General features: G+C 50.8%; 1 protein-coding gene across 1 annotated transcript in view; it reads right to left on the reverse strand.

The window, feature by feature from the left end:
- The window catches only part of LOC144791599 (catechol O-methyltransferase-like), a 41,419-nt gene extending 16,935 nt beyond the window's left edge, over nt 1-24,484 (reverse strand). Inside the window, exon 1 of the mRNA XM_078666322.1 lies at nt 24,202-24,484. Coding sequence (XP_078522448.1) covers nt 24,202-24,484 — 283 coding nt within the window. The remainder of the gene's footprint in view (nt 1-24,201) is intronic.
- Between the last annotated feature and the right edge of the window lie 1,796 nt (nt 24,485-26,280).

Here is a 26,280-nt window from a genome sequence, read left to right on the forward strand (position 1 = left end):
AAACTGTAGCCCAGGACAGTTTACATCAGCAGAGACCAGTGACCTCGGGAGTTTCACAGGGTCATCCCTTAACCCACACTTTTCAGTATCTATATGGCTCCCTTTATCTTCCCGATAGCTTCTTTTGGAACTGCTACCACATCCTATGCTGACGATACACAGCTCATTCTAACCCTAGACAAAGGCTCTTTCGGTTCTGAACCAAATGTCCAAAATTGTCTCACCAATGCCATCCTGTGGATGTATGACAACCACCTTAAATGTAACACGGATAAAACAGAAATCCTGCTATTTGGCAAGTCTAACATGCCCCAACCCCCTGCCACAGTAGAAGTCGCAAAAGATTGTTGTGTGTCGATTTAGATATCGTATCTAGATTTCCCCGATTCATGCCCTTATATAGGTATAATTCACATTGCCCTTATTTAGGCATAGAAATCCAGTCCTTATTTAGATTGCTCATGCTAACCAAATACAGGCATGGTCAACTACATCCGATACTCTTCGTCACAACGGATTCTTGGAAAACCAGACTCTTAAGCCTTTAGGACTTCCCCTTGCTTGGTTATTGATTTCTCCAAGAACTCATTTATTGTGCATGAGCATCTATTCCTTAGGGGTTCATTACTGACCTTCTTATGTCAGACTTTTACCTCAATACTGGCATTCCTAAACATTTTCAAGGTATAAATATGCCTTCACTTGCTATGGTAAGGAATGGTGCGGTTCAACTACCTTCTTGGCTGCGGCTCACTACAGCAAGTCCAGAAGGAAGCCAAGTCCCCAACTGACACACTGACCAGACGCTGTCATCCTCCTCACCGAGAATCCAGCTCCAGTGTTTCTGATTCCCCTTGCGGGGTGTTAGAGATCGAGACCCAGGAAAGAGATACCAACCTCTCTCATTCTAAGGTATGGAGCGGATTAGAACCTAGAGAAACTTTTTGCAACTCTTGGCATAACTAAACCAGACACACACCACCATCTCCTTCCACCCTCGGGCTCCGACAGTAGCTGGAATGTGCTTCAAGCATATCAAATCCTACAAAATATTATTAGATTTTCTTCCATTAGTCGCCGGGAAAACCTTCACTCTAATCACCTGAAGGCTTGACTACTGCAATAGTCTTCACACAGGAGCCTCCAAACAACTACTACATAAGCTCCAGATGGTACAACATGCTTCACCTAGACTGGTACTGAAACTTCCCAAATGGTGCTCAGCCTCCGCAGCCCTCAAAAATACGTCACTGTCTACCAATCCAAAAAAGGACCCTTTCCAAGATACTCCTGTTGGTTTTCAGAGCTTTTAATTCCATTGAACCAAAATACCAGTTCAGCCAATAAAAGACTGAGGGGTCTTAAATCATCCAATGCTAACCTCTTGAAGCTCCCACCCTTAAAACCCGTGGTGGAAAGTCATTCAAGGCTAGTCCAGGCACCAGACTCTCTGTGCTATACATTAATCTAGTCCATCTTGCTGACCTTCTACTCTCTCTTCCCTTCCAGTACCTTCACTCTTGGTGTACCCAGGATCGAAGCTCAGAATTCATTCATTCATTCATGCTACAGTGCAAAGCCTCTGCTGCAATGTAAAAGTGCCCTTTTTTCAGCCCAAATAGCGTTTGCACTACTTTAAGTCTTGAGGGAGCTACAAGGGAGGTATTGGGTGTTCAAGCGCCCACTGTTTTATCTACAAAAGAGGCAGACCAAGTTTTGCATCAAAAATAAATGCCTCCTGGAGGCAGATGCAAAGAACAGCTCACACACTGCATGCGTGCTGCACTCTACAGTACACATTCAATGTGCGAAACGTTAAAAAAATTATCCAGGAGTTTTACTGGACTAGTATACCTTTAATAGACAACCTACTCTAGACATCACACCATGGTGTAAAGTGGTGTTACATTGCGGGGCCTATGCCCCCCCCCCATGTACAAGTAATCATGACATGGACACAGTATCTTACTGGGTAGAACTGGCCCCAGGAAAGTGCAGCCGGGCCCATTTTATTTTCAGGGTCATGTCCGGAGACACCTGCATTGTGTGGGGTGTAAGCCAGCCCTCGGGGAGTGGCTGGTACTGACAACAACTAGAACAGTGACCAGCAGGTCACTACATCCCTCCCAAACTTTATTCAAACTGGAACAACAAATTTCAACCTGTGGGAAAGAATAAAACAATAATAGAATCCTCCACCGAGTCTGTTCAGCTGCTTGCAGAAACAAGACTATGGTACAACTGCAGCTAGGATCACCAGTTCCGCTTGGCACAGTTCAATGTTGCCCTGCGGGTCCGGTCCTCCTTGGACTCAAGGCGTGGAAGTTGACATCAAAGTCTCTAGCTGTACAGTTCTTTGTGGCAGTGCAGCTGGAGCGATAGTGAATCTGGTAGATGTCACGTTTTCACTAACCAGTCCTGGTTGTTGTTGCATCTTCTCAGAGGCAGCGGTGCTTCAAGCTACAGAATGGCAGAGTAGTTCCAAACATCCCTCTCTCCACAGGATGCCCCTCTCCTGGGTGTTATCCTCTCACAGGATGTCCCGGAGGCCCTCTTCACCAGGCTTCTACTGCACTGGGTGTACTTCGCCATGTCACTCCTACACCACCCTCTAGGTTCATGAAGAAATCACTACGAGTCCCACCTTCAAGTCCCTCACACCACCTGGGGAGTAGTGGTTTCCGGATAGGATTCTCCTGCCACCAAGCACAAGATCTTAGTCTCCTGAGACCTGCGGAGGGGTGGCTGTAGACTCTTCTCTCATAGCGAGACCAGCTCTCACCATTGTCCGTGAGGCCTTTTCCCCTGGGTTGCCACGGTGTGGTGTGAAGTGGTCAGATCTGAGGTCACCCAGGACATCCGAGCAGTCTCCCATGCGACTCCTAAGGTGGCTGTCACAAATGGTCCGGCTTGCTCACCTCTGCAATCACTAGGTTTGCTTGGTGCTTTGAAGACTCCTGGACAGCTTGCTTCTCATGGTGCCACCAATGTTACCAAGGGACCTGGCTCCCTTCCAGATGTTCTTGCACTCAGTCAGCCTTTATCTTGCGGTGTGCAAATTGTCTGATCACACAATCCTCTCTTCTTGAAACTTCTTCTGCGGTGGCCTCATGCCACACAATTACCTCTTTCTTGTACTTTCACTTCGCAACACGGTCTAGTCCCATCTGGTCCTGCTCTTCTCGGACCAGATCTCTCCATGTGACGTGCTCTTCAAATGGGTCTCCTTGGCCCTGTCCTACCCATAGGACAATGCATTCTCCTTGTTCGGTGACCAGACCAGTCATCGCAACCTTCTGTTCCCTACTTCTCATAGGCTTTCATACTTTGACTTCCAGTCACTTATCAGACCTCTGGCAGGTCATCCTCGCTGACCTCTGGCAGGTCGTCCTCGCTGACCTCTGGCAGGTCGTCCTCGCTGACCTCTGGCAGGTCGTCCTCGCTGACCTCTGGCAGGTCGTCCTCGCTGACCTCTGGCAGGTCGTCCTCGCTGACCTCTGGCAGGTCGTCCTCGCTGACCTCTGGCAGGTCGTCCTCGCTGACCTCTGGCAGGTCGTCCTCGCTGACCTCTGGCAGGTCGTCCTCGCTGACCTCTGGCAGGTCGTCCTCGCTGACCTCTGGCAGGTTGTCCTCGCTGACCTCTGGCAGGTTGTCCTCGCTGACCTCTGGCAGGTTGTCCTCGCTGACCTCTGGCAGGTTATCTTCTCTCTCTGACCTGATGGTCATCCTCTCGGACTTCTCGCTCTCTGATTTTTTAGGTGAGCAATGCTTTGAACACGCTACAACACTCCTTAGCACACGTATGTCAAAGTTATGTTATATATACAGGTGTTTCCACGTGGAAACACCTGTATATATAACATAACTTTGACATACGTGTGCTAAGGAGTGTTGTAGCTTGTTTGAGGCGTAAGCTGCGTTTGGAAGGATTAAAGTGGTTCCTTCTACCTTATAGCACCGTCAGATACAACCGCTAGAGCTAATCAACTGTGAGACTCTAAGTGGCGCCAGACAACCTATACCAAACCACTGCTTGTGCTTAAATGCTTTGAACACGTTTGTATACCTTTGAGTTATTATACACCTCTGTGCTCCCTATTCATAGAAAATGTGGGTTCCACTGCTATAGCTCGCAGATACAGTGGTATGAATGAATGATTTAGAGAATTATTGCCATTTATTTGTTCTTGCGAGTTACCACACAGTGGACTAGCGAGTAAATCCCATTTTTTCATACATACCATCTATATAGTTATAGAAAGTAGTCCCATATCATTTGCTAAACTGAAGTCTAAAGTGATCTATCTAAAAGACACAATTGTTTAATATAAAAATTACGTCATATCAGTTTTCATATGAAAGGAATTAGAAAGCAGAACTGGTTGTTCATCGGATGATATTGCCAAACAAATTTGATAGTCCCATTTGTTCATTCATATCTCTATTTTTCTTTTCAATCCTGTTTTCCTTCTTACCCTAACCTTGGGCTTTAATAAATGTGAATACAAAAGCAGCTTATTTTAAACTTTATGAAGACAAAATCAATGTTTGTGCCAGTATGTATGATGTTTTTTTTTTAAAATAATCTCCTTAAAATGTTTTAATGTTTAGTTACAGAATGTTTATCTTTAAATTTTAGATTTATTATATGATGGTACTTTCATGATGAAGACTCACTGTTTCGAAACGCGTTGAAGAAACAATCGTCATTTATACTACTTCTGATCAGGATATATGATTTTATGGATAAAATTTTGACTACTTGTAAAGCGCTATTGTTTTTAAAGAATGAGTATTTTTATTAAATCTTCGTGATCAACTGAAAGTAGCCCGAAAGAAATACAACAGCCACATCAAAAACAAAAAATCCAGCTTCTTCCGCGAGGCACTGGACAAAGCCAAAAATAGACCGAAGGAGCTTTACAGCATCATCAGGCAACAAACGTCCAAACCATTGTCTTCTTCTGTGCTAGCGTCCAAAGATCTTTGCGACAATTTCGCCCACTTCAACGAAAAGATCACAAAAATTGAACTTTCACTTGACCCCAACAATTCACACCCCAAGAAGACCAGTTCGGATGCACCTCAGGCTCTCTCTCCCGGCTCTTTGAGCACCCCCTGGCTTAGCTTCCGCCCCGCCCCAGACGCAGAGATAATCTCGCTGATCTCGTCCTCCAAACCATCAGCTCATATCTCTGACCCCATTCCTCCCTCACTAATCATGAAAATGAAACACTCTTGCACCTATATGGGGCAACATCATAAACAGCTCCCTAAAAAACGGAGTTGTCAATGACTGCCTAAAAATTGGGCAAGTTACCCCCCCGCTGAAAAAACCAGGTCTTGACTCAACAGACCTGAACAACTTCAGACCAATATCTAACCTCCCTCTACTAGCCAAAACATTGGAACGCTGTGTACTCCTGCAACTGACTCATCATCTGGACAACATCAATCTCCTAGACCCCCTCCAGTCTGGCTACAGACAAGGATGCAGCACAGAAACAGCGATGCTGAACATCATAGACTATATCGATCTCTGGACTCAGACAAATGCTGCATCCTCATTCTCCTTGACCTTTCTGCAGCATTCGACACGGTAGACCACAAACTCCTCCCCAAGGCTCTTCAAGAAAGAGCTGGCCTCGGCGAAGTAGTTCTCAAATGGATCTCCTCATTCATACACAACCGAACACAAATAATAAAAATCAAGAATTTCACCTCCGAAATCCAACATGTCAATAAGGGCGTCCCCCAAGGTTCGGTGCTCTCGCCTCAGCTTTTTAACATCTATATGGAACCACTTTCCAAGCTACTCAGAAAAGCCAACATCCGCTTTCACCTCTATGCGGACGATACACAGATCTATCTAGAAACTTCCTCTCTCACTGACATACATAGACTAAATGATGTCCTGAAAGTTGTTCAACAATGGCTGACAATCACTTGAAACTGAATCCAGTCAAAACTGAGACACTCCTCATCTCGAACAAGGAAGACAACCCTCAAATCACCGAATGGCTAAAAGCAATCGATGCACTTAAAGGAAATCTTACTCTAGCCGACTCTGTTAAATCTCTTGGCATCATCATAGACCCCAAACTAAACATGGTAAAACACATCAAGAATGCAGCCAAAGGTGCTTTCTTTAACCTCAGACTGTTGAACAAGATCAAACCCTACATTCCTAACAAGGATCTCAAACTGGCCACTCAATCTCTGGTACTGTCAAGACTAGACTATGGGAACGCAATCCTAACAGGCATCCCGAAATCGAACTTGGCACCGATCAAAACACTACATGCTGCAGCTAGAATGATTACCGGCATCAAAAAAATCAGATCACATCTCCCCAGCGCTCAAGGAACTCAAATGGCTCCCAGTAGAAATGCGTAGTAACTTCAGAACGGCCTGCCTAACCCACAAAGCCCTCCATACCGGCAAACCCGAATACCTGGCAAATAAACTCAAAAAAGCAGGCCAAGCCAGGAATCTGAGAAGCTCTAACTCCTTCCTGCTCATCCTACCCAAAACCAGAAAGAAAAGAACAGCGGACAGCTCTTTCACTGGAAACGCCCCCAAAATCTGGAACTCCATCCCTCCGCACATCAGAACTATTCCCTCTTGTGGAATTCAAAAGGCAACTCAAATCCTTGTTCCTGATCCGCTCCTTTGGCTGTGCATAACCGGGGTCAGCAAGCAACCCTTGAACTATGTGACTACAGTGAATCCCATAACCAAAGAAGCTCGGCAACTCACCCATGTTCCGCTTACAATGTCACTCATTGAATGCTTATACTTTACATATGTTATTTTTATGCTATGTATATGTTTATACAGATTTTTGTGATTCTATTACTGTAAAGCGCTATGCTACCTCCGGGTCTTGACAGCGCTATAGAAAACTTCCAAAATAAATAAATAAATTAAAAATGTGTGATTCTTATACAAAGTAAAACTTTCTTTGCATAGCTGATTATTTTGTGCTGGCCCACATTGCCTGTCTCATATTTTAAATTGCCTGGGACTGTTATTTTTCACTATATGTTTTACCCTGACCCAGGAATTTGATCCATATTCAGGGGGTCCTTGTTACTTTTAAGTGTTCTCGCTCTCGGGCTCCAGCCCGTACCGTCAGTGTTTAGGGTACAATCTTCGGCACACCAACCTTTATTTATGCGTTTTTATATAGCGCAGACTTTACCCAAAGGTGTCAGAGCGCTTCACAATAGGAACAGAACTGATACATGAGAAGATTACAAGTGAACAAATTACAAAAGCAAACGGATGGTACTTCTACTTCGGGTGGCATGTGCACTCACTTCTTCGGTGGTGTCCTTTCAGCACTGGGAGCGCATGCTGTTCACTTTGTCAGTCCTTCAGGACTTGCTGCCTGGGACTGTTACCCTGTACCACACCTCCCGCCCAAGTGCATTACTCACTGGTGTCACCACTACTGCAGTGACCACCTCTGGCCAGTAGGCGTCACTGCAAATCACACAAGCCCTGGCAGCTTGTCTTCTTGAAGTTCCCTTAGGGGACTGCTTAAAGTTCCCTTAGGGGGCTCAATTGCTGATGGATGCTTTAGTCCTTTCTACACCCAAAGCAAGATGGAGTCTTAGGGGTTTGCTAGCTCAGTTTACGCAGGTACACTTTCCCCCCAACAACATTGAGCTACAACAGCTGCTCCTGTACTGCTGCTCATTTCCCTTGCACTGTGTCCTGTTGGAGTTTTATCTGAAAACAGGGAAAACACTGCAGTTAGGGCTGCCCAGTCATATCCAGCAGTCACAGTTACTTGTACCTCGATCCTGGAGCTACCATGTGGCTATAGTTGCCCACCCATTGCACTAGGATTAACCTTTTCCATGCTCATGACGAGCTCAGCTCGTCATGAAGCACGGCGCTCCGCTGCTCCCGACGAGCTGAGCTGGTCATGAGCCGTGGAACGCTCACACGAGGGGATAATTCCCCTGCTGTGCTGAGCGTTCCACGGGAACTGGTGTGGTCATGACGAGCTCAGCTCGTCACGAGCACATGAGCACACGAGCACTGTGCCTCACGACAAGCTCAGCTCGTCATGAGCACCGGGGCGCTGTGCGCGCCCCCCAGCACAGCAGGGGAATATGCCCCGCATGGAAGGGGCTAACTGCAGTCCTCTTCCTAGGCCTTGGCAGTTTTTCTCCATTATGTTCATGATGGGAGTATCCGCAGGGCTGCCATTTACTTTTTTATTTTTTTTAATCTTTTTATTAAACACATAAAAACAAAACAATAACAAAAAGTGCATCGGGTGACATCTGACATTGTGCAACTATCCCATTACTTCCTCAGTTACAGCAAAAATACAGGATAAACAATATCGGAATCAGGTGGAACCAACATCTCAGTAATATCTGCTGGAGCGTGGGGGCACACAAATATCACCTCGGTATGTATTTCAAGCACCCCAAATCTTCCCCCATTTTCCGGGTCTCCCCCTGGCAACATACACTGACCGCTCACAAAACATACATCAATCCAGGTCCTCCATCCATTTCCCAATCTGAGGGACCTGGCTGGCACCCCATAGCTGCGCAATATTGCGTTTGGCAATCATACAAGCAAGTGTGACCCAGAGTTTCCCGTGGTTCGTGAGGTCGGTCGGCTCCCATACATTCAGCAAGCAACGGCGCGCTTCCAACTCAAGCTGCACGCCCCACACCTCCCGTATTTTCCCATGCACAGCAGTCCAATATCCACGAACCTCCGCACACTCCCACAGGATGTGCATAAATGTCCCAATCATCCCACACCCTCTACGGAAGTCCACATTTGCAGCCAAACCCATCCGCAACAATCTAGGACCTGTGGTGTAAGAGCGATGGAGAATCTTCAGCTGCACCAATCTAAGCCTCATCGGGACGGCTACAGTTCTAGGAGACGAAACCGCCTCCCCCCAATCTTCATTGTCTAAGACCAACCCATCAGCAATCCATTGTTCACCGAGTGTCACTAAGGGGTCATCGGTGTAGTTAATCAACTTTTTATAAATCAGCGATATTGCCTTAGTGGGGAGATGCCCATCCAGTACCCGGTCCTCCAGCGGAGAGCCCACAGGGGGTGTAACACCACGGGGAACGCCAGCCAGCAACGCGTGCCTAATCTGCATATAGCGAAACCGCTCACTCTTGCAGTTGGTGTCTGTCCTGCAACTCTTCAAACGTGAGAATCCCGTTCTTCCCCCACAAATCTTTCACCTGTGAGATCCCAATAAGATCCCACCGATCAAATCCTTTTGATTTCCACAAACTGCCCAGACCCTCAGAGTTCCATAGCGGAGTCGCCAAAGTAATCTTCCCGTCCCACTTAAGAGAACGGTTGGCCTCATGCCACACCCACGTCGTAACCGCCGGCGGTCCCACCAAAGGAAACCGTCCCGGTCTAGCATATAAAGCTCTGGTGTACTCACCCCCCCCCAAGGCACTTGGCCACGGTCCATCGCATACCCGGGATCGACTGGCGAGCCATAGATGGCATGATTGATGGCCGCCAGCGGGGAAGCCCAATAATATTTCCAGATGTTAGGCAAGCCAATCCCCCGTCATACCATGGCAACATCAATTTATATAGCGCAATCCGCGGTCTCCCATCCCAAAGGAGCTGTCTCTGCAGAGACTCGAATTCCTTAAAGTACAAGGGAGGTACCGGGTCAAGGGTGTTTTGAAGGGCATACAGGAAGCGCAGAAGAGCCAGTATCTTAAATAAAACCGCCCGACCCAACAGGGAGAGCGGCAGAGATTTCCATCTCCCCACCTTCCCTCTAAGCCTAGCCAACGGGGGTACCAAATTAGCGCTATATCTCACCTTGGGGTCCTTCGATACAAAAATACCCAAATAACGAAACCCCTCCAACTCCAGTTTTACCGGACAATTTGTCGGGACAGTAGGTGGATCACCACTCAACACAAAGAGGACTGACTCGCCCAATTCCCAATTAATAGCAAAACCAGAATACCTCCCGTAAATCGCCAGAATATCCCAAAACACAATCAGTAAATGCCTTGGGGAGGTCAAATACAGCAGGATATCATCCGCGTACAGTGAAATTTTGTCTTCCCAGTCCGACGTCCATCTCAACCCTTTAATCGATCTGTCCCACCTCACCCAAGCCGCAAGCGCTCAAGAGCCAAGGCAAACCAGAGCGGGGGAAAGGGGGCAACCCTGCCGAGTAACCCTCCCCAAAGGGAAGTCCCCCGACTTACGATTATTGACAACCACTCGAGCCAGAGGGCCGGAATACAAGATGCGAACCCATTGCACAAATTCTGGACCAATCCCAAGTTTGCCCAAGACCGCAAAAAGATAGGGCCACTCCACTCTATCAAAAGTCATAGTGGCGTCCAACGATAGGAGAACTGCCGGCTCATGTATGTGGGACGCTCCTCCCAGGACACCATGCAGTCTACGAAGATTAAGAGTGGTATTTCGGCATGGCATAAAGCCAGACTGGTCCGGATGCACTAAGGACGTAATGACTTTCACTAGTCTACTTGCAAGTAATTTGGCTAACACCTCTGGTTCAACATTCAGGAGCGAAATCGGCCGATAGGAAGGGCACTCCAGTCGCGGTTTACCGTACTTATAGATCACAATGATATTAGCGACACGCTGATCATAAGGCGGACAACCCTTAACCCTACTTTCCACATATATGTCATTTAGAAACGGAGCCAGCCTATTAGCTGGCAACTTGTACAACTGTAGGGAGCCCGTTCGAGCCAGAGGCCTTCCCGGAGTGAACCCCTCTAATGGCCGCCACCATCACGTCCACCACCACCATCACGTCGTCCACCACCATCACGTCCACCACCACCATCACGTCCACCACCACCATCACGTCCACATCCACCACCATCACGTCCACCACCACCATCACGTCCACCACCACCATCACGTCCACATCCACCACCATCACGTCCACATCCACCACCATCACGTCCACCACCACCATCACGTCCACATCCACATCCACCACCATCACGTCCACCACCACCATCACGTCCACATCCACATCCACCATCACGTCCACATCCACCACCATCACGTCCACCACCACCATCACGTCCACCACCACCATCACGTCCACCACCACCATCACGTCCACATCCACCACCATCACGTCCACATCCACCACCATCACGTCCACCACCATCACGTCCACCACCATCACGTCCACGTCCACCACCATCACGTCCACATCCACCACCATCACGTCCACATCCACCACCATCACGTCCACCACCATCACGTCCACCACATTCACGTCCACCACATTCACGTCCACCACATTCACGTCCACATCCACCACATCCACGTCCACCACCACCACATCCACCACCTCCTCCTCCTCCACCACCACCACATCCACCACCACCACCACCTCCTCCTCCTCCTCCACCACCACGTCCTCCACCACCACCACGACCTCCACCACCACCACGACCTCCACCACCACCACGACCTCCACCACCACCACGTCCTCCATCACCACCACGTCCTCCATCACCACCACGTCCTCCATCACCACCACGTCCTCCACCACCACCACGTCCTCCACCACCACCACCACGTCCTCCACCACCACCACGTCCTCCACCACCACCACGTCCTCCACCACCACCACGTCCTCCACCACCACCACGTCCTCCACCACCACCACGTCCTCCACCACCACCACGTCCTCCACCACCACCACGTCCTCCACCACCACCACGTCCTCCACCACCACCACGTCCTCCACCACCACCACGTCCTCCACCACCACCACGTCCACCACCACCACCACGTCCTCCACCACCACCACCACGTCCTCCACCACCACCACGTCCTCCACCACCACCACGTCCTCCACCACCACCACGTCCTCCACCACGTCCTCCACCACCACCACGTCCTCCACCACCACCACGTCCTCCACCACCACCACGTCCTCCACCACCACCACGTCCTCCACCACCACCACGTCCTCCACCACCACCACGTCCTCCACCATGTCCTCCACCACCACCACGTCCTCCACCACCACCACGTCCTCCACCACCACCACGTCCTCCACCACCACCACGTCCTCCACCACGTCCTCCACCACCACCACGTCCTCCACCACCACCACGTCCTCCACCACCACCACGTCCTCCACCACCACCACGTCCTCCACCACCACCACGTCCTCCACCACCACCACGTCCTCCACCACCACCACGTCCTCCACCACCACCACGTCCTCCACCACCACCACGTCCTCCACCACCACCACGTCCTCCTCCACCACCACCACCACCACCACCACGTCCTCCACCACCACCACCACCACATCCTCCACCACCACCACATCCTCCACCACCACGTCCTCCACCACCACATCCTCCACCACCACGTCCACCACCACCACCTCAACCACATCCACCACCACGTCCACCACCACCACATCCACCACCACCACATCCACCACCACCACATCCACCACCACCACATCCACCACCACCACATCCACCACCACCACATCCACCACCACCACATCCACCACCACCACCACCACATCCACTAGGTCCACCACCACCATCACATCCACCACCACCCCATCCTCTAGGTCCACCACCACATCCACTACCACCACCACCACCACCACCACCACCCCAACCAGGCCCTCATCATCCACCACCACCACATCCACCACCACCATCACATCCACCACCACCACATCCACTAGGTCCACCACCACCATCACATCCACCACCACCACCACCACCCCCATCCAGGCCCTCAACATCTGCCACCACAATTACGTCCACCACCACCACCACCATCACGTCCACCACCACCACCACCATCACGTCCACCACCACCACCACCACCACCATCACGTCCACCACCACCACCATCACCACCATCACGTCCACCACCACCACCATCACGTCCACCACCACCACCATCACGTCCACCATCACGTCCACCACCACCACCATCACGTCCACCACCACGTCCACCACCATCACATCCACCATCACGTCCACCACCATCAAGTCCACCATCACGTCCACCACCACCATCACGTCCACCACCACCACCATCACGTCCACCAACACCACCATCACGTCCACCACCATCACGTCCACCACCATCACGTCCACCACCACCACCACCATCACGTCCACCACCACCACCACCATCACGTCCACCACCACCACCACCATCACGTCCACCACCACCACCATCACGTCCACCACCACCACCATCACGTCCACCATCAAGTCCACCACCACCATCACGTCCACCATCATGTCCACCACCACCACCATCACGTCCACCACCACCATCACGTCCACCATCACCATCACGTCCACCACCACCATCACGTCCACCATCACGCCCACCACCACCACCATCACGTCCACCATCACGTCCACGTCCACCATCACGTCCACCACCACCATCACGTCCACCACCACCATCACGTCCACCACCACCACCATCAAGTCCACCATCATGTCCACCACCACCATCACGTCCACGTCCACCACCACCATCACGTCCACCACCACCACCATCACGTCCACCACCACCACCATCACGTCCACGTCCACCACCATCACGTCCACATCCACCACCATCACGTCCACATCCACCACCATCACGTCCACGTCCACCACCATCACGTCCACCACCACCACCATCACGTCCACCACCACCACCATCACGTCCACCACCACCACCATCACGTCCACCACCACCACCACCACCACCACCATCACGTCCACCACCACCATCATGTCCACCACCACCATCATGTCCACCACCACCATCACGTCCACCACCACCACCATCAGGTCCACCACCACCACCATCAGGTCCACCATCATGTCCACCACCACCACCATCACGTCCACCACCACCATCACGTCCACCATCACGTCCACCACCACCATCACGTCCACCATCACGTCCACCACCACCATCACGTCCACCATCACGCCCACCACCACCATCACATCCACCATCACGTCCACCACCACCATCACGTCCACCACCACCATCAAGTCCACCATCACGTCCACCACCACCACCATCACGTCCACGTCCACCACCATCAGGTCCACCATCATGTCCACCACCACCACCATCACGTCCACCACCACCATCACGTCCACCACCACCACCATCAGGTCCACCACCATCAGGTCCACCATCATGTCCACCACCACCACCATCATGTCCACCACCACCATCACGTCCACCACCACCACCATCAGGTCCACCACCACCACCATCAGGTCCACCACCACCACCATCAGGTCCACCATCATGTCCACCACCACCACCATCACGTCCACCACCACCATCACGCCCACCACCACCATCACATCCACCATCACGTCCACCACCACCATCACGTCCACCACCACCATCAAGTCCACCATCACGTCCACCACCACCACCATCACGTCCACGTCCACCACCACCATCACGTCCACCATCATGTCCACCACCACCACGTCCACCATCACGTCCACCACCATCACGTCCACCACCACCACCACCACGTCCACCACCATCACGTCCACCATCATGTCCACCACCACCATCACGTCCACCATCATGTCCACCACCACCATCACGTCCACCATCATGTCCACCACCACCATCACGTCCACCATCATGTCCACCACCACCATCACGTCCACCATCATGTCCACCACCACCATCACGTCCACCATCATGTCCACCACCACCATCACGCCCACCATCACGCCCACCATCACGCCCACCATCACGCCCACCATCACGCCCACCATCACGCCCACCATCACGCCCACCATCACGCCCACCATCACGTCCACCACCACCATCGCGTCCACCACCACCATCGCCTCCACCACCACCATCGCCTCCACCACCACCATCGCCTCCACCACATCCATCGCCTCCACCACATCCATCGCCTCCACCACATCCATCGCCTCCACCACATCCATCGCCTCCACCACATCCATCGCCTCCACCACATCCATCGCCTCCACCACATCCATCGCCACCACGTCCACCAGCATGTCCTCCACCAGCACGTCCTCCACCACATACACCCATGTCCACCAACACTACCACGTCCACCACCACTACCACATACACCACATCCACCAACACTACCACGTCCACCACCACATACACTACGTCCACCACCACTACCATGTCCACCACCACTAACACATACACCACATCCACCAACACTACCACGTCTACCACCACTACCACATACACTGCGTACACTGCGTCCACTACCACGTCCACCACCACTACCACGTCCACCACCACTACCACGTCCACCACCACTACCACGTCCACCACCACTACCACGTCCACCACCACTACCACGTCCACCACCACTACCACGTCCACCATCACTACCACGTCCACCATCACTACCACGTCCACCATCACTACCACGTCCACCATCACTACCACGTCCACCATCACTACCACGTCCACCATCACTACCACGTCCACCATCACTACCACGTCCACCATCACTACCACGTCCACTACCATATCCACCACCACTACCATATCCACCACCACTACCATATCCACCACCACTACCATATCCACCACCACATACACCACGTCCACCACCACCACGTCCACCACCACTACCACATACACCACTTCCACCACCACCACATCAACCACCACCACCACCACATACACCATGTCCATCACCACCACCACGTCCACCACCACTACCACATACAACACGACCACCAACACTAACACGTCCACCACCACTACCACGCCCACCACATCCACTATCACATCCACCATGTCCACCGCCTCCACCACCACCACGTCCACTGCCTCCACCATGTCCTCCACCACAACCACATCCTCCACCTCCACGCCCTCCACCACCACCACCACCACCACCACATCCTCCTCCACCACCACCACATCCTCCACCACCACCACCTCCACATCCACCACCACATCCACCTCCACATCCACCACGTCCACACCACCACCACACCCACCACCACGTCCTCCACCACCACCACGGCCACCGCCACCACACCCACATCCTCCACCACCACATCCTCCACCACCACCACCACATCCTCCACCACCACCACATCCTCCACCACCACCACCACATCCTCCACCACCACCACCACATCCTCCACCACCACCACCACATCCTCCACCACCACCACCACATCCTCCACCACCACCACCACATCCTCCACCACCACCACCACATCCTCCACCACCACCACCACATCCTCCACCACCACCACATCCTCCACCACCACCACCACATCCTCCACCACCACCACATCCTCCACCACCACCACATCCTCCACCACCACCATGTCAACCACACGTCCTCCTCCACCATCACCACGTCCTCCTCCACCACCACCACGTCCTCCTCCACCACGACGTCCTCCTCCACCACGACGTCCTCCGCCACCACCACGCCTCCACCACCACCACGTCCTCCACCACCACCACGTCCTCCACCACCACCACGTCCTCCACCACCACCACGTCCGCCACCACATCCACCGCCACCACGTCTACCGCCACCACGTCCACCACCACCACGTCCACCACCACCACGTCCACCACCACCACGTCCACCACCACCACGTCCACCACATCCACCATGTCCATCCACCACCATGCCCACCATGTCATCCACCAAGCCATCCACCACCACCACCACATTCACCACCTCCACCAGGTCGACCACCACATCCACCAAATGTCCACCAACACCACGTCCTCCACCTCCACCATGTCCACCACCACCACCACCTCCACGTCCACCACCACCACCATCACATCCACCACGTCCACCACCACATCCACTAGGTCCACCACCACATCCACCACCACATCCACCACCACCTCCACCACCACCACCACGTCCACCCCCACGCCCACCACCACACCCACCGCCACCATGTCCACTGCCATCACCACGTCCATCACCACCACATCCACCGCCACCACGACGTCCTCCACCATGTCCACCACCACATGCACCACGTCCACCACCACCATGTCTGCCACCACCACCACGTCTGCCACCACCACCACGTCTGCCACCACCACCGCCATGTCCACCACCACATGCACCACGTCCACTGCCACCACCACCACGTCTACCACCACCACCACGTCCACCACCACGTCCACCACCACCACCACGTCCACCACGCCCATCATGTCATCCACCACGCCATCCACCACCACATCCACCACTACCACATCTACCACCACATTCACCACCTCCACCAGGTCGACCACCACATCCAACAAATGTCCACCACCATGTCCTCCACTACGTCCACCTCCACCACGTCCTCCACCTCCACCAAGTCCTCCACCTCCACCACGTCCTCCACCTCCACCACGTCCTCCACCACCACCACATCCACCACCACCACCACATCCACCAGCACCACCACCACCACGTCCTCCACCACCACCACCACGTCCTCCACCACCACGTCCATCACCACCACCACGTCCACCACCACCACCTCGTCCACCACCACCACCACCTCGTCCACCACCACCACCACCTCGTCCACCACCACCACCTCGTCCACCACCACCACCTCGTCCACCACCACCACCTCATCCACCACCACCTCATCCACCACCACCATCTCGTCCACCACCACCACGTCCTCCACCACCACGTCCATCACCACCACCACGTCCACCACCACCACCTCGTCCACCACCACCACCACCTCGTCCACCACCACCACCACCACGTCCTCCACCACCACGTCCACCACCACCACCTCGTCCACCACCACCACCACCTCGTCCACCACCACCACCTCGTCCACCACCACCACCTCATCCACCACCACCTCATCCACCACCACCATCTCGTCCACCACCATCTCGTCCACCACCATCTCGTCCACAACCATCTCGTCCACCACCATCTCGTCCACCACCATCTCGTCCACCACCACCATGTCCACCACAACATCCACCACAACGTCCACCACCACAACCACAACATCCACCACAACATCCACCACCACCACAACATCCACCACCACCACAACATCCACCACCACATCCACCACCACCCCATCCACCACGTCCACCACCACCACCACGTCCACCACTACCACGTCCACCACCACCACGTCCACCACCACCACGTCCACCACCACCACGTCCGCCACCACGTCCTCCTCCACCACCACGTCCACCACCACCACGTCCACCACCACCACGTCCACCACCACCACAGGCTGAACATGGGACATTTAAGGATGAATTGGGTGGGAGAAGACCGGAATAGGGGCTAGAAGTATTACACCAGACTCAACGATACATTTTGATGTGGCACAATGTCACAAGGGCTCCTGTAAAAGCACTTGCAGCATCTCAACCTCACAGTGGTATAGCTGCACAAGCCACTCACACATGCAACACTTGATGTTGTGGCACCAAGGATATTGTGCTGGATAACTAAACACTTATGAGGTCCCAAAGGCGAGACCTATTGGCTATGCCAATGCTTGTTTTGGATGTTAATTTTTTTAGGCAGCATATTTCTCTTGTATAGTGCTTAATTTGAATTGAGTCACATCCAGGTGTTTATAGCGGGTCAGTTCAAGTTTCTCTAAGTGGGGCAGAATGGTATTCAGTGGGGGAGCGGAGGTGGCGCTATGGTCAGAGCTGCTGAATTGGGAACTTGGGAACCAGGTTCGGCCTTAATGACCAGGCTCCCAGACCACTCTCCTGAGGGAGCACATTCCTGTGCTAGACCTTAGAAGGTGCAGCAAGATCTTAAAAGCCCTGGTGTCTTAGCACCAGCAGGTAGACCCTAGCGGTGGCAAGTTTGGATTAACCTTGAAGACCCGTCCACCACAATCCATGAAGTTCACCTCCAGTCTTGGGGACAGACCTATGAAGCAGCGCAACAGAGTGACAGTGACTCTCACTGAGGTTACAGGACCCTTGAGCAGGGTGGCTGTAGGGCAGTGCGACCACACAGGGTGCTAACTTCGGGTGGGGGCATCGTGTTTCTGAATATACTCTGGTTTTAAAAGCACTTACTGCCTCTTTCCTAGCCTCCAACAATTTTCGGCAGCAATAAAAAGGTCATAACTCCAGTGATTCATGTTCTTAGTAGAGCGAGATGCTGTTTTGTCTAGTAGAAGGTTTGAGTCTTGAAAAGGAATGGCATAGGTTTACAGTGTATGCTGCTAAGAACATGTGCTATGCAGATCACAATGTGCACATAATGTAAATAGGTCAGTGGGATACTGCTTTTGTCTGAGAGACCCTATTGTTACTTCCAGTTAATAAGTTAAGATCCTAACATAGGAAAGTGAGCTATTAACTGTCATGTAAGAGCTGCATGCAAACATAAAGGATTAAATTAGAGAGTTGTTTTTTCCTCCAGTCTGATTAATCTAATGTTGCAAAAAAGGATTCATATGAATAGAAATCAATTAAAGAGAACCCCCAACCATGGCATTACGCTTTAAATTCAAAGTGTGTGTTTCTCCAGACCAATCACTATTAAACTATACTGCCTACGTATGAATAATTGTCTCTGTAATATGTGTGATGTAAAGTGCTCCGTCACACTGCACTGGTATTAGTGGTGCTGTACATTTTCTGATACTTAATTATTTTGACATTTTTACACATGCTAACAGTCTCCGCAAAGATTTTTCCTTATTAGCACCAGTGGAACATACAACTGCAGCAGTGAGAAAGGTGACCAGTCAACCATTGCAAAGGGCCCTCCACCTCACAGCAGCACAAGTCACACTTTTTAGTAACTTTTGTTCTGTTTGAGCTATAAACAATTTATTAGTTTAAATTGTCAGATAATGCAGCAGATGATTCATTATGTGGCAAATGTGGCAAAGCCATAGTTATGTGGAAAACATTCGCAAGCTAGGATATTTTGCCATTCATGTTTGAACTGCTCTTGTGGAAAAAGGGAGGAGAAGTGCTGATGACAGACACTCCATGGCTGGGAGACTAATGGCTTGCAATTCCACTTTTAAGGATATTTGGGACATTCTGTGATTGGAAACTTATCCCACTTTGTGAATGTAATTTTATTGTCAATAACTCCTATTAAAACTTAAATAAACTTGTGTATCTATTGGTTAAATTAAATAACGTAATAAGCTGTAACCGGTTAGTGAAATGGGAAACAAATACTACAAATTTGGATATGTTGCTCTTTCTGGTACATCTGACTCCACCCACTGAGCCAATTCATTGGTTGCCGCCCTCTGAGTCTCCGCCCACAGTTCCCCTACTTTTTTCCCCCCACTTAGAACACTGCCGGCAAGGCAGCGGCACCTCCTCCCCCTGCAAGGCAGGTTTTCTTCTTTTTCATCCCGGGGCACTCCGCGCCTTGGGTGTGTTTTGCGGGGGCGCGAGAGCACTACTCAAGTGCAGATGCGTTTCCACTTGCCTTAACGCCACTCTCCCATCCCTTGCATCCTATCCCTGGCAGCCTCACCTCACCAGGTTGATGTCGACTTGCAGGGTTGCTTGCAGGCGTAAACTCAGGAACGTTCCAGGGCTCTTGACACCGAGTCCTAGGGAAAAATTCTCGTCCAGGCGCTGCCTCTACTTTGTTGTGCTGTGCCTTCTCTTGCAACCGGGCTTTCCTTCACGGTGCTGGGGTGCAAACTCTGCTATCACTGTGCCTACCACTATATTAACATGCCTCAGGGATCACCTCATGTCCAATGATGGAGCAGTCGCTCCCCCCTTGTTTCTCCGGGGGACTGATTTCCAGCAGCCACAGTGCGATGCACAGCGCTATACTCCACCGTTTTCACACACCTGCTGCCGGCTTCCTCACCAGGGCAGGCCACATTAATTTCTTCAACCGTGCAGCACGCAGGCAGGAGTGCCTTATACTAAGGCCACATTCTTCCTTGCTGGAACACGTAGGCAGGGGAGCAGTCTACACCAGCTACACATCACCCCCTTGCCAATCCACTGGGCTCCTGCATGCATGGGCAGACCCACTAGTCACCAATGTAATACTGCGGGGCCCTAGGCCCCCATGCATAAGTAATCACAACATGGACACAGTATCTTACTGGGTAGAACTGGCCAAGGGCACGTGCGCCGGGCCCCTTTGATTAGTGTCACATGTCCTGTGACGCCTGTGTTGGATGAGTGGGGGTAAGCCAGCCCTCTGGGAGTGGCTGGTACCAACAACAACTAGAACAGGTGTGTGTGTGTGTGTGTGTGTGTGTGAGAGAGACAAGTTCTTTTTTTTCTTATTTTTCCTTTAACATTGTAACATTCACACATACCACTTTGATTCTGCAAGAACATTACACCAGTGTTTTCTTTTTAGAAACAGAATGGGTTCAAAACTTCCTTTCTGTCTTGTCACTACAGTAAAAACCGTATCTATGTAACATACACAATAGCTGAATTCGCAATACTTTCTCTGGTTATTTTTTTTTATTATTTTCTTCTTTTTTTAGCTAACAAGGTTTTCAATCCATGATTTATGCTTTGAAAGTCTGACATTCTGACATTTCAGTGTTCACTTTTGTAATAAAAAAGTGAGAGCATAAGTAAAATGTCCATGTAATACAGAATCTTGTGCATAAATATTACTTTCAGAAAATGCAGATAAAATGTACTATTACAAAGACATAACTAATAAATGTACCAGCTTACACTAGTGTTTGGTATCTGACCATAGTTGGGATTCATTTCTCAAATTTTGTTTATCATTGGAGCCCTATATCTTTCACAATATATACCCATGCTTCCCAGGGTGTAAAGGAGTCCACCAATTTTAGAAAAACCTACCGTGGCCACTGAATGGTGCACTACCTATAACTTCAGTGAGGGCCAATAGTATGCATGACTCTCAGCTCTTCTTACGTTTTTAGGTAAGAGGACTCTAGGCTCGTGTAGGCTACAACCCATAGTAGAAAAAGGTACAACAAAAGTCAGATTTCTGGCTCTCTGGTCAACAGACCAGAAAGCCAGAACTGCCTAAAGGTGTCACACGCTGCACAGATCCACCAATCAGTATCAGCCATCTGGATCACCCTGACTAGAGAAAACAGAACTATGTAATTCAATAGTTACATGCAAACTCCTACACCAGCATTAAGCAAAATAAAGACACTTTAAAGAGCTCCAACTTCACAACTGTGGCAGCCTAGGAATAAGGATTTTGCTTGTTGTACCACGCTGTAACAGTGACTCCCCAGTTTATCCAAGGTGCTCTGCAGGTCCCGGATGAAGGCCGATCCTTTGTACTTTACTGGCCTCTGTGCACTCTGAGGCTGTCCAACCTTTACGGGATCGCCAACCATGTTCTTATTTGGTTTGCCACTTCCCTAACAAAAATGCACTAGTATGTTCCATAATTTCTGGTCATCCTAGTCAAATCTTAAGTCCCCCCAAGGACCTATCAATGCAGGCAAAAATTGTGTCTACCCTTTAGATGAAGCCCCTTGACATCCTTTTGGATGAACCAAACATCGCACAACAACAAAGTGATGATGAAACACAACTCTAATTTAACTTGGAAACCAACGTTCACGGCTTACAGGCGGCTTGGACACAATATGATCCTCCAGGTCAGCCAATTACCTTAAGTTAAACTCCGCCAGAAAGGAGAGTCTAAAAGTTTGGGCAGCTTCAACAAAAATACCACCAACTGGCTTAACACAAGGCAATTCAATAGTGTCTTAGCCACCTGTGCCCCCAACACCAAGACCTTTGGCATCTCCCACGACCAACACCTCCCCTACAAGGATTACATCAAGTAAAGATTCCAGGACCTAGGACATCGGATTGCCTGTCAGATCAAACTATTCCTCTTGAACCAAACTTCCACTCAACTGTGCTGGCTCTTGTCCTCTCACACATTTTTGGGGCAACATTACACTTGCTTTCAAGATGCAACACTCACCTTTGCATTCATAGCATTAGAACAACATCACAGGCAGCACAAAACACCACCCTCGGTTTTCTACTTTCTGGTCTTAGGAATTTTCAAAGGCAGATCTCCTTGTTTACCCCTTCTTTGGAACAATCTCCACTCTCATCTAATGCTACTTCCTTCACCTTCTGGAAAGAACTTACTGTAGATTGCCATCCACACCCCCTCTGAACTTTACTTTATCTTTCAGTGTGTTCCACACCAACATGGCACTTCATCTCTCTGTAATCCACACCTGGTTCATACAATTTTGTGCTTATCAAAGCATTCCTGTTGCTCGCCTGCAAACTAATCGTTGCGACACACAACATTCGGTCCAATGTGAAGTGCTTGGCACGCGTCCAAGGAAAGGTCTGGCCATATATAAATTAAACATAATTAAAATAGAAGAAAAAATAAAAGTTGGGAGACTACATTAACCTGTGGGGAATAATTCAAAAATATAAATTTGCTTCCCCGCTTCTTTTAGGGGTTCAAGGAACAAGAGAAGTGTGGAAGTGTCTACGAGCCCCAAGATTTCAAACGAGTTCCAGCAGTCAGGGAGTGGGGGTTAAACAAGTTACTGCAGTTAGGAAATGGGGCAGGAGGAGGGTACAGACAGGTTCCAGCAGATGGGGGCTTTCAGACTGGTTCAGAAGTCCAGGACGCTGGGGACAAGGAATGAATTCCAGACAGGGTCTATGAGTCGGAGTTTCGTGTTGATTCAAGGAACATGGGTTTCACACAGGATCTATTAGTTGGGTGTTTCAGACAAAATCTATGCATAGGGGGCATGTTATAAGGGGGTGGGGGGGCAGTAAGTCAGACTAATTACAGTATTTGGGAGTTTCCAGCCATGTTATAGGAGATTGGGCTTCCTAAAACACCCCAGAAGGAGGAATGAAAGATTACAAAGGGAGTGGGATTCAGAGTGGATCCAGGGGCCATCGGTCTTGAGCCAGATTTAGATCTGGGCAGACGGGTTACTCTATCACAATGGTGACGGATATCCCCTCCACCAAAATATAAATCCCCTTATAACCTAAGGGATTTATATTTCGGCAAACGTGATAACAATCACCGCTGTGACCTGTCCACCAAGATCTGAATCAAGCCTTAGATTGGGACATTGCAAAGAGGCTGGAGGAGCCTGGTTGGTGAGCCTGTGTGCATCTTAGGTGTGTGCTTACCTTTCTCATCCCCTACATTCATGGCCCACTCCTTCTCATAGCAATACTTGTCGATGGTGTCTATGACGCTCTGTGGGTCGCCTTTGACCGCATTCTGCAGAACATAGTCCCGAATTCGCTCCTCCTTTGTGAGACACATGAAGAAATCTGCAATTCTTTCAAGCACCAGCTCGTTCCAAAGGATCGCTGCCAAGTCGTTGTTTCGGATTAAGACGAAGAGAAGCAGACCAGCCGCAAGAAGAACCCCAGAAACAGAAAAGACAACTGTAGAGGCAACCACCATCTGAAAGGCGCAAAACAAAAAAGGCTGGTCATATGATAAACTGTAGACAAATCATATACAAGACATGTTAAATGCATGATTCATTTGCATCAGACCACTGGAAAAAGGTGTAGGAATGACAAAATTAACATAATCAGACAATTTAAAAGGATTTTAATTCTCTTCACACAGTTTTTGACCTTTGAAATCTAGTTTAAAGGGATAACAATATTGCAAAAATAAACATTTCATTGTCACATGCAAATAAAGAGGAACGCGGTACACTCCAACATCAGCAAATTATTAGGCCTAGAAATAGATCCAGCTGCCAACTGTGCAACAGAGTAAGAAAATTATCAACAGAATAAAAAAGTTTAAAAAGTGTGCGCAAGTGGTCCGGTGACCAGAAAACTTTTTCTGAAACTCTGCGGCCTACTGGGTGGCGAGACCGAGACCTCAAGTGTGGCCTGACCCACCTTGGAGTTCAACAGCGGCGACAGTGACCGGAAGTGGCCGATCGGAGACCTGGCCGTGCAACCTTGGTCACTCCAGTAATTGCTGGAACATCTCACCGTCCAATTGCTTTGCCTAGAGGACAACGACACGACGGGGCGACCTGCGGCCGCCCGATCCCGGCCTGACTGGAGGTGGTGATATAGTTGGACCTTGGGGTCGCGAGACCGGCGTGGTGCCTGGGGCTCTTGGTGGACCCTGAGATATGCATAGACTGCCTGATGTTCTTGGGGGGCCCTGATGTGATTGAGTGCTGTAGCCTGGTATCACTGCAATTTTAGGCGGCGTATCGGCTTCGGGAGGCGAGATGGCAGCGAGAGCGGACCCCGATAAGCCCCAGACCAAGATTGTGAGAGGGGCCAGACAGGTCCAAACCAATAAACTGGACCGTTATACCATGCCCAAGGGGTCCCCTATTGAGGTGAAGCGGGGGACCAGGAGGGGGATCCAGCCGGGGATGAGACTACATTGAAGGATCTCATGACTGCTATCACCAGGGTCCAGTCGTCCCGGAGTAAAATGGACAATAAACTGGACACTGTCTCCATTGAGGAGGGGCTAATAAGGGCGGACCTCACGAAGACGAGTGAGAAGGTTAAGTCCCTGGAGGTCAAAACGTCTAGTCAGGTCGAGGTTGTCTCCGAATTGCAACAGGAGGTGAGAGCTCAAGGCGGCCAGGTCACTAGTTGACCGGAAACTTGATTATGAAGGGGCGTGCAAGACGGAACAACGTTCGCATCCTCGGAGTGCTGGAGAAATCAGAGGGTCCCACTCCGGACCTCTTCGTGGAGAACCTCATTCTCAACCACCTCAAGCCCAAGGGCCTTAGTAACTTTCACTGTTGAGCGGGCGCACAGGATTCCGAGGGGCAAATAGCCATCCTATGATTGCTCGGGTCCTGAACTTTTGGGACAGGGATGTTATCCTGCAGACGGCTCGGGCTTTGGGCCCATTGGCCTTCGAAAATGCCTCACTTTTGTTCTTTCCTGACTTTACCCAACTCATCCAAAAGCAGCTGCAGAGTTTCATGGCAGTTAAACGAAGGATGAGAGACATGGGTGTCAAGTACTTGATGATGTTCCCGGCCTGACTCCGGGTAGAACTCTATGGCAATGCTTTGTTCTTTGACAATCCTGAGGTGGCGGTGGACTGGCTGGATAGAGTCCGGGGACTGAAGCCTGAGGCTCGCGCCCAGGCGGAGGACGATGAATAATGACTCTGTTTTTGGGGCCGAGAGGACTTGCAGCTTATGGCCCAGCTGTGGGTTAGTTAGGGGCGGATATCAGATCCCCCAGCATGTGGAG

This window comes from Lissotriton helveticus, chromosome 11, assembly GCF_964261635.1.
Source record: "Lissotriton helveticus chromosome 11, aLisHel1.1, whole genome shotgun sequence".
NCBI lineage: Eukaryota > Metazoa > Chordata > Amphibia > Caudata > Salamandridae > Lissotriton > Lissotriton helveticus.